The sequence below is a fragment of the Gavialis gangeticus genome, unplaced genomic scaffold (assembly GCF_001723915.1).
Source record: "Gavialis gangeticus isolate Ggan-Ray unplaced genomic scaffold, GavGan_comp1, whole genome shotgun sequence".
In the NCBI taxonomy this organism is placed as follows: domain Eukaryota; kingdom Metazoa; phylum Chordata; order Crocodylia; family Gavialidae; genus Gavialis; species Gavialis gangeticus.
Window position 1 is genome coordinate 31,452,223 of NW_017728994.1, and position 10,907 is coordinate 31,463,129.

Consider the following 10,907-nt stretch of genomic DNA (forward strand, 5'->3'; position numbering starts at 1 on the left):
TTGGATGCTTATCTTGCTGGGATCCTATGACCCCAGCTGACTTCCTGCCCTGTGGGCAGGGGGCTGGACTTGATGATCTTCCGAGGTCCCTTCCAGCCCTAATGTCTATGAAATCTATGAAATTATCTGAATCAACAAAGAACCCAGCAAAAAAATACTTTTCTAATTTGAGCCAACTTAGATGGATTCAGCCAGTCAGAGAAAGAATCAACATGCAACTATGACTATGACCAACAACTATCAATCTACTGCTTATGATGGGATGCACCCAGAGAGTGGTGGTGGATGGGGTGGTTTCTCCCTGGAGGGATGTGGGCAATGGTGTCCCCCAAGGCTCTGTCCTTGGACCAGTACTGTTTAATATCTTCATCAGCGATTTAGATGAAGGTGTTGAAAGCACCTTGTCCAAATTTGCAGATGACACTAAACTGTGGGGCACAGTAAACACACTGGAGGGCCGGGAACAAATTTAGGCAGATTTGGACAGACTGGGGAAGCGGGCAGATCAGAATAGGACGCAATTCAACAAGGATAAATGCAAGGTGCTGCAGCTGGAGAGAAAGAATCTCTAACACACCTATAAACTGGGAGGTACCATTCTGAGCACCACAACAGTGGAAAGAGATCTTGGAGTCCTGGCTGACGCAAAAATGAACATGAGTCGCCAGTGTGACTAGGTAATAAGCAAGGCTAACCACACTCTTTCTTGCATCAGCAGGAGTATCACAAGCAGGTCTAGGGAAATGATAATTTCCCTCTATGCGGCATTGGTGAGGCTGCAGATGGAGTACTGCATCCAGTTTTGGGCGCCACACTTCAAGAGGGATGTGGATAACCTTGAGAGGGTTCAGAGGAGGGCTACTCATATGGTTGAGGGCCTGCAGATAAGACCCTATGAAGACAGACTGATGGATCTGAATCACTTCAGCCTTCGCAAGAGAAGGCTGAGAGATGATCTTGTGGCTGCCTACGAATTCTCAGGGGATGGCAGCAGGGAATAGGGGACACTCTGTTTACCAGGGCACCTCTCAGGGTTACCAGAAATAATGGCCACAAACTGAAGGAGAACAGATTTAAGGCAAGCTCTTAAGAGCATATTTAAATTAACCTAATACCATATTAAATCTATAGAAAATGGACCTTCATGCTTTATGGACTACATGTAATTTATCTTTGTCTTCTCTAAGCTGTTGTTATGCCATATTTCTAGGGTTCACATTGTACACACCACCTTAGAGAAAGCTGCTTTGAGATGTAAACGGTGTGAGATTATATAATAAAAAGACTTCTACATCTCTATGGACTTGCAAATGCCAGCAAAGAAATACACTAAGTCAGGACAAGAAGTTATCATTTCAAAAACAGGAAGAGGTGTTTAAACAGATTGGTTGTACTTATTTAATTTCAAGTTTGACCAACACCCACCTCTGCTATTCTCATAAGTGTCACAAGATCTTTAAAGACTGTAGCTGCTCAGGTTTAGTTTTAACATCTCATCTGAAAGATGTACCTCCAACCGCTCAGTGCCGATTACTACTCAGTCTGGGTCCTAGAACTGCAATGACTGAAGAAAAGGTACCACTGACCCCAAAATATCAACATTATTTAATCAGCACTGTGGTTCTTCTTGGATATCTGCCATACAAATACTGGTCAGACCCAACTCTTAAGTACTTATGAGATTTGAAGGATCAGAATGTTAATGTTGTGCAATTACTTACAGATTTTTCAATTTAAGCCGAATGAATCAAAACATTAAAATACTATTAAGTATAAATGTAATACACTTGAGATGAACTTAAGGAAAAGCCTCAAATAACAGATTTCCATATCACCTCTTCTCCACTGCTGCTTCCAGAGTAATAAACTTGTAAAAGGTTATATGAAAAACATGATTTTTTCTTTCTAGAATTAAAAAAAAAAAAAAGTCAGAAAATGGATCTTTAAAGCCAGATGTATTGACTGAAACTTTTGTAATGGACAAAATATCTTTGAACAATAAAACAAGTGTTGCTCTAGAAAATCCCTCGACTCTGGCAGCATTTTATAGATTAAAGACTACTGATACAATCACTGCACTTTAGCTAATGAGAAGGTTCTTCTCACCTACCTTAAAATAATTTTTTTTTTAAGAAGCAGCAACTGTCCAGCAGAAATTCTTAATTCCCACTCAAATCCCAGCACTGAATATATCTGATAATATTAAAAGATACCTACTCGCTATTGCTGAATTTACCTTATGCCCAAAGCAGTGACCATTCCTCAAGTCAGGTTAGTAGGACTTTGCTCCCAGTGAAGCCTCAGTAAGAAGCTAATGACGTTATTAATAGCCTTTAAACCTAATAGGTCATGTCAGTTAAATGTAAGAGTAATAATCCGTTTATGACCTGGATTTTCACAGGGAAAGTAGTTTAATTATTGTAAAATACACTTTTAAATTAAATTAAAATCTTGAAAATTATGAGTCAATCTGCCAAAACCTAAAGTAAACTGTTTACTACACTTTGCTAGCCTCCAAGGGCTTATAGTAGAAATGGAGGACACCCCCCTTTCAACAGAATTCAGTAAGAAGAGTTTCACTACCAACTTCAACAGAAGCACGCTGGAACACATACATATCTACATGTCCATACACATACCGATATACATACAGCTACCTGTACCAAGGGACTACAATTTACCCAGTTCCAAAAACTCTTCTGTTAAGGTGCACATGAAAGTAAGGATTTCTTTCTGCTTTTCATTACCGAGAAGTCTAATCCTAAATCATCAACTCATGAAATTCACCTTATAGCAATGAAATCCACATTGAGCTGGAATAATGAAGCTGTATCTTGATCTGAAGCACCAGACAGGATACAGAGTTTATTTGAAATTTCTGATTCAAAATCCCACCTTCTTTTTACATTGCATTGCGTTTATAAGGATAAATGAGGAAACTCACAAGTCCATTATAAAGAATACCAAAATAAGAGGGGGGAAATGCTCATACTTCAGGGCGTAAGAGAAACATTACCTGAAGTTTAGAAGCTGTCCTTGTAACTATGCTAATGCAGGATTGTCTGCCTCATTGTTTCTTAAACCTTTGGCTGATGCTTCTTAATCTTTTGGCTGTTGGAGATTTAAGGAAGCTGGGAAAAGACAGATCGTTGGTCTGATCTGATATTGCAAATTCCTAGAAGTCACTAGAAAGGCGTAAACATGCCCCCGCCTCCCCCAAACACACACTTTGATCTGTTACCTGGAAATCCTAGTTTATACTAAGCCCTACCTGTCACCCTGTTCTTCCAAGAGAAGAGTAATAAACTAAAAAAAAGCAGATCAAATCTATTTCGAACCAACAAAATGCATGCCTTAGGAATGCACTTGTCAATATATCTCTACCTGATATTTTAACTAAATCTATTGCCATAGAACTGTGGCTTGTTCTTTTCACTGGCAAATGACATGGCACATGTTGGCACAAGAGCCAAAAGATTTCAGGAGTGTAGCAGTCAGCTCATGGAAACATTTAGACTGTTTACATTTATTTGAAAACCGTTTGGTTCATATGCCACGTTCCCTCTTGAATTAAATTTACCCTGGTATATGGACACTTCTGTTGGCTTCTAGACAGTTATCAAATTGATGACCAGACACTTCATTAATACATGGCCTAGCTACAAGATGAAGAAATATGATTTGTGCTCTGCATGGAAGAATTATCCTCTATTTCCTCAGTTCAAGCTATATTCTAGACTTATCAGATGCCAAGTAGTTCACTTCCAGCAGCATAGTGGCAAGCAACACAGACCTAGTAAAGTGGGAATCACCTGGAACAGGGCTATCCAACTAGTGGGCCAAACCTGGTCCCTGAATGGTTAACTTGCAGCCCCCAGGCTCCCAGTCCAGGCACTGCTCCCTCCATCACTCTTCTGCTACTGTCACATGGGTCTCAGGCTCAACATCTCTCCTCCAGCTTCTGCTTCTTGCCCTGGAGTGGAACAGAGTCGTGTTGACCACAGAGCTGAGGGAGCCTGCAGCCAAGGGGGTTCAGCAGGCCCAGTGCAGTATAGTGGGAGTTGCCCACCACATGGAGCTGTAGGAGGGAAGGGCACTGCATGGCATGGCACAGCATGTGGGAGAGGGCCATACGGGTATCAGGTAGTAGGAGGAGACCACACAGTACAGCATGGTGCAGCTGCAAGGAAGCATCAAGGGGGAAGGGAAGGGGCTTCAAGCTGCATGTGCTCCCCTAGCCACTCAAGCTGGACAGCCCAGATCTGTATAAACAGGTTGCATCATGCTCCAAGAGTGATAAGATTTGGTCTCAGCCTAGTTGCTAGGAGTGACTATTGAGTGGTCCATAGTCTTGGGCACTCAGCCAACCTTCATAAATCTGTGCACTATCTACCCAGGTATCCCCACAGAGTGTAAATGAGGTGTACAGATCATTCGCTTTTGTTTCTTAGAATCAGTTGACATCCTACTCATGGTAAACACTTACCAACACACTGAGGTCCAGTTTATACCTCACAATTCTTCCTGGTGAGGAATTAACAAAACACCAGGTATGTGTATGCCTTGCACATACCATATAAACCCTAGGTTTACCGGAGTAAATTGGGGGTGGTAACCTACAGCTTGCGGGAGTTCTCCCTGCACTATGCCACAGTTGGCATGTGGTACTCGGAGGAAGGTCTGCACATGCCACACTTCAAATCAAACAGCACAGGCTCTGGCACAGGGGGGGCTTTCACCATACCATGCTGGAGTTGAGCATCAGGGAGAAGTGGCAGCTGGGTTTTAAAACGCCTATCTTTTATTGGGGTTATAAAGCCTGACTCCCCTCTGCCCCCCTCCACCAGAAAGTTTTGCCAACTACATGGAACCTGAAAATGCAGACTGGTGAACATGCCAATAGAAATGATAACACCATGTTCATACAAGACAGGAATGATTGCTTCCATTTGGAAACTACAAATCCTTTATACAGTAGTTGAGATGACTCCAGAGTCCTTGTCTCTCCTGAAAGGATCTTCCCTTTATTCTGCAGGGATTCATAGAATCCTTACCTTGAAAGAAACTGGTCTTGTCCAGTCCTGACTCCAATATCCCACTCCTTCTGTATCAAGGGCCCCAGGATGTCAAAATGTACCAGTAACTCAGAAGAAAAAGCAGTGTGACTACAATTAAGAAAATAAATAGAAGCTTTCCTAATGCTGAAAGCAACAGCACCTTCTGTAGGAAACAGGTTTAGAAATGGGCTTGGGACTTTCACTCCTGGGACCAGAGGATAAACAGATCCTACAGGTAGCTGGGATTTATACCCGACTCTTAATGCTATGTCCCCAGATAGAGGGGATATGTTAGTGCACCTTTAGGGAGTAAGATAAACTCTTATCTTCCAGCTTGGAGTTGATGGTATTACTCAGAATCAAACATTTCTCTATGGAAGAGGACTGAAGGAGTGAAAAGGCAAAAAAGCATACTGTAATGGAGGGAATGCCTGCTTAAAGCAGAACTGAAAGAAACTCCACATGCTAAAAGGTAGCAAGCAAGAGACTTCAGTGACACTCCTAAGGAGAGGCATTACGCGTATATGCTCCTTTAAATCATGAAAGACTAGCTCCTTTCCTGGGCCCAGGGACAAAAGACACAATTACACAAGCCAACCCTGCAGAAGTCACGGCAAGGTGGCACCTGAGAAACCAACCAGTTCAGAGTCACAAGTTTTCACAGACAACAGTCTACTTCTTCAGATGCTATGAATGGATCTGTAGATTACACTAACTGGTTCAAAGGAGCATAAGTCATGTCAACCTTGAGTAGGATCATCTATCCGAAAAAAACGCACCAAAAAAACAAAACAAACAGACAAAAACCTTGCAAAGCTATCTTGCAAAGCTAAGAATCTCAAGGCTTAAAACAGTCTTCTCTTTCCTTTATATTTAAAAGTATGTAGGCAAAAAACTCAAAAACTGCAAATATAAACTATGGGATAAGTTATTGGTGTTGACTTCCCAACAGTTAAGCATTTGTATAGCAAAGTTGTAGAAGAGATACATAAAAAAAATAGGGTTGGAAGGGACCTCAGGAGGTCATCTAGTCCAACTCTCTGCTCAAAGCTGGACCATCCCCAACTAGATCCAACCCAAGGCTTTGTCTAGCCAGGTCTTAAAAACCTCTAAGGATGGAGATGCCACAACCTCTCTGGGTTGCCTGTTCCAGTGCTTTACTGTCTTCCCCTGAGAAAGTTCTTCCTAACATCTAACCTAAACTTCCCTGTTGCAATTTGAGAGCGTTGCCTCTTTGTCCTGTCATCTGCCACCACTGAAAACAGTCTAGCTCAGGGGTAGGGAACCCCTGGCATGGCTGCAAGAGTGTGGCACACAAAGACATCTTGCTTGGCATGTGTTTTGGGGGATACGGTAGGGAAGGGGCCTGTCCTGCACTGCCACTACAAGAATCAGGCCCCTCACAGCTCCCCTGCCATCCACCCCTGGCACATCAACATCTTACAAGTCAAGGCTGCAGGTGTTTTTGGCACTCTGTCCAAAAACATTGCCAACCCCTGGATCTAGCTCCATCCTCTCTGGAACCACCCTTCAGGTAGTTGAAGGCTGCTATTAAATTGCTCCTCAGTCTTCTCTTCTGCAGAACAGGATAACAGGGGCTGCTTTCTTTCAGCATGGTCAAGCATTAATTTGCAGCACTAAGAATTTCACAGAAAGTCTTAGCACTGGAAAACTAGGTCAGGACTGGGACATACAGGCATTCTAGGTCCCTGGCTGGGAAGCTACATAGGTAACCTCCCCAGCCAGCAGGTACTAGAGAGCTAACCCCACTTTTAGAGGATCCCAGTGAAGGGCAGCCTGCATTCTCCCTTAACAAAGAAGGGGGCAGGCCATCAATGGGCACTGGCACATGCCGTAAAAGGTAGCTGCCACAGAAAACCCCTCACCCTATAAGAACTACTCTCCTCGCCCCTTTCATTCCCCACCTCCTGCATAGACTGGCATAACTCTGGTGCAGGGCAAGGAACAGACCTCTCCCCTTTTGGGGACAGACAGACAGACAGAGTGAAAGAGGGGAGATAGCTCTTTTCTACAAAACAGTCCCTGAATGGCTGTATGCTCTCCTGTCTTATCCCTTTGTTTCACACTCTCAGGTTATTATTTTAACTGCTTTCCTGCTATTCGCTCTTGCCACTTAAGCAACACCCAATTTGTAATTTATACCATTTTACAACTCTCCAGATTTGGGCTGTTACTGAACATTTAATCCTAACCTTCTATAAAGCCCAGTTATATTGGACTGTTCTCTGTGGGTTTTTATTCTATTTATTTAGCTAATATGAAAGCTTAAAAACCCCTCTAAAATGTTTCAGAATTGGCAAATAATACAAAACTCAAGACATTATGCTGTACTTTAGAACATAAATGTGTAATAAGAGTTTCGGTTTGAACTGAGAGTTTGGCTTGAATTAAAATCAGGGACTGAACAGGAGCATTGATATGATATGTTAGAAAAGAAAAAATAGTCAGACAGTTTGTTCTCTGGAATTCAATGAGTCTTGCTCTGTTTGGTGCTCTGTATTTCTGCGCACAAAGAAGGGCTGAAATATTTAGTTTATTTTCTCAATTTACAACAACAAAAATAAGGAACAAAAGTAAAGCCTTCTCAAGGAAGTAGAAGGTGTACATCTCTCCTTTGTGATATTATATTCAGTGCAAAATACAATATCATTTCCAATCATTGTCAAAAGCATAGTCTGCAAAAATGTAAAGGGGAAATACAACAGGGAATCAGAACTCAGTTACATACACAACCACAATGTCTCATTTTGTTCCAAAATGAGCAACAAGTGACCATTAATAGAGGCCATGACACTACAAGCACACTAACAATGGCATCAGACCTAGAATACACAGTTGGCAGCTGATTTTAAGTCTCACGCAAAACAAATGCTTGAAATTTCTATTTTGCCATTGTGCTGTCTCTAGCCTTGCACAGATGATTGTACAAATGACAACTATGATGACAAAGGTGAAAAAGGGTCCCGAATTCAGGAATCCTCTCAAATTCATGGAATTTTGATGCAAAAGTTGTGCTGAATTAGTGAATCAGATATCAATGAGATGAGCTAACACCCTCAAAAAATTGAATGAAACTTACCTGTTCTTCTCTCTCTTTGTCTTTGGTCTTGCTCCTGCAGACTCTGGAAGAGGTAACATCCTGAGCTGGAATGACAGAGATCTGATGTAGTGGCATGTTCATCACACCGTCTTGTTTGGTCCTCTCATTTAAAGGAAGGAGTCCTGGGTACAGGGCAAATTTGGTGCCATTGCCAGGCCTTGCACCTAAAGAAATAAGGTACAATTCAATTATTTTGGTGCTTTCTTTTCCCCTGCCAAAAAATGAGCTGTACTGAGTAATACTTCACACCTGATCTCTACATAATAAAAAGAGAAGATTTGGAACCATGGCTGGGTTTGGAATTGGGAATGGGGTGCAGAAATTATTAAGCAACAGAATTGCATGAATCAAAAGTTATCAAATCTTTTCAGTTTATTGGCGTGAATTCAGACCCTGAGCCCAGCAAGCGTTATCCAATGGCTGCTCTGTCTTTTAATGTAGATTATTTTAGTATATTGTGTGGCTGCTCTGAAGCCTACCACACAATATACTAAAATAATCTACATTAAAAGACAGGAAATACCAGAATTAAGACTGTATAACATGCTTCTCTGAAGGGCTGAGCCTCTCTGTAGGGATGGCCCATGTACGGTCTGGTCAGCACACATCACAAGTATTGTGAGAAGATGCAATATGCACAAAGGCAGAACCTTTAGAGATTTTTTTTAGCTACTAAAAATCAAAAGGAGTCTCCACTGTGCATACATGAATTGAGATTTTTTTTCCCCTAAAACAAAAGAATCCTGGCAAATTGGAGTGGATCTTCACAGGCACTGCCAAAATGCATCCCTGGATACCGGCCGTCTCCCTAGCCAAGCAGAATCAATTGTTCCAAAGCACAGGAGCCCAAGTACTTATTAAGGAAAAGGTTGACAATTTTAACATGGGTAAATCCACATATATTTTTTGCTGAGAACAAAGCTCAGGAATAGGTGCACTGCTTTGGCTGAAAACGACAAAAGAGTGTAGGCTAACAAAAAAAAAAAAGTGAGATTTGGCTTCAGAGAGACATCTTGTATAGAAACTTGAGCCAAACAGGTGAAGTCTGGCAAAGTCCTAAGCAACTGACAGTGAGGTTACATGATGGAAAGTGTCATAGATACCTACAGTAACAGAGCTGGGAGGGACCACAGGAGATCTAGTCCAGGGGTGGGCAACATATAGTCTGTGGGCCAAATCCGGCCCACTGAGGCATTCTGTCTGGCCCACAGTGGGCCCCTTGGTCCCACCTGACCATACTGCCAGTTCCACAGGCATGCGGGGAGTGGATCAGGGCTCTGCCTCAGGCCCTGATTCCATGCTGTCACCACTCCAGAATCCCAATCCCTGGCTCCACCTGCCTGTTTTACTCCCAAACATGACTCCCCGCCCACCCACAATCCCACCCTGCACACACGGATCCTGGCCAGTCTCCACACAGATTTCAGGATCACTGGGCAGTGATAGCATAGGGCCGAGGCCCGGGGCAGACCTGCAATCCACTCGCTGCCTGCCCCTGCCTGCAGAACCAGCACCCATCTCGGGGCGTGTAGGCAGAGTTGCGGCTCTGCCCTAGGCCAAGGCCCCACACTGTCACTACTCCATGATCCTGCTCCCAACCCTGGCCCATCTGCCCATCCTGCTCCTGGATGCTATGCCCCACCTACCCACAGTCCTATCCCAACCACCTGGCTGCATGTGGGGGCCACTTAGAGAGTTTTGGTGAGCTGTTGGGGGGTTGGGTGAAGGTTGGACTCGATCTTTTGAGGTCCCTTCCAGCTCTTAATTTCTATGATTCTATGATACTCCAGGTCACTAAAACTCCCTAAGGGGCCCTCCAGCCAAAATAATTGCCCTCTTCCCACCCGCCCACTTCCTACCCTGTGCCCTCTTGCCACCTGCTTTCCCTGCCAAGCCCCCCTCCGCAGGGAAGGACAGTGGGGAGGGAAGGGCAGGCACTGCGCCAGAGTCCGAGCACTCTTGCCACCGGCTTTCCTTGGGATGCCCCCGGCTCTAGTCCAACCTCTTGCTCAAAGCAGGATCATCCTTGACTAAAGCAGCACAGGAAAGTGTCAGTCTAACCTGCTCTTGAAAATTTTCAGAGATAGAAATTTCACAACTACTCTGGATAACCTGTTCCAATGCTCAGCCACCCTCAGTGAGTACGTTCTTCCTATAGAGGTGCACTGATATATCGGTCCATATCAGATCGGTACCAATAAAAGGAAAATTAACAGTATCAGCAATCAGCTTTTAGCATCAGCAATCAGCTTTTTTTAGCCGATAATGTCAGCGATACATCCTGCATGCGTGTGTGCAGCTGCAGCATGCACACAGCCAGGAATGCAGCCTGGCAGCTTGGAGAGCAGTGTCTGGCTCGTAAGTCTGTGGTGGGGAGCATGGGGGAGGGGCAGATTGAGGCCCCCACAGTGAGGGAGGGAGCAAGGCAGGGGCAGGCACTGTCCAGCCAAAGCGGTGAGTGCAACCCCAGGAGCAGAATGGACCCATGGGCAGCTCATCTAGGGGGTGTTGGGAGGAGGGGTGGCTCCCCACTGCTGTGCACACCCACAGGGGAGGCATGGCCCCCCCCCAGATTTGTGGGCAGGACAAGGGCAGGCTGCCTGCTGTGGGCTCAGGGCCAGGGGCAGTGCCAGCCTCTTCCTGGCAGGGAGGCTGGGCCGGGGCTGCGCTCAGTGGCCGCACTGGGAGGGGTGGATACAGCAAATTTTGAGGAGGTTGTAGCTCATCCT

General features: G+C 44.2%; 1 protein-coding gene across 3 annotated transcripts in view; it reads right to left on the reverse strand.

Annotated features, from left to right (window-relative positions):
- Positions 1 to 8,365, reverse strand: part of MARCH8 (membrane associated ring-CH-type finger 8) — a 183,323-nt gene extending 174,958 nt beyond the window's left edge. The window contains exon 1 of one of the 3 annotated variants that reach the window (XM_019502523.1): positions 8,158 to 8,365. In XM_019502523.1, coding sequence (XP_019358068.1) covers positions 8,158 to 8,259 — 102 coding nt within the window. In that variant the 5' untranslated portion in view covers positions 8,260 to 8,365. The remainder of the gene's footprint in view (positions 1 to 8,157) is intronic. The other 2 variants (XM_019502525.1, XM_019502524.1) reach the window with 2 other exon arrangements.
- Positions 8,366 to 10,907: the final 2,542 nt, after the last annotated feature.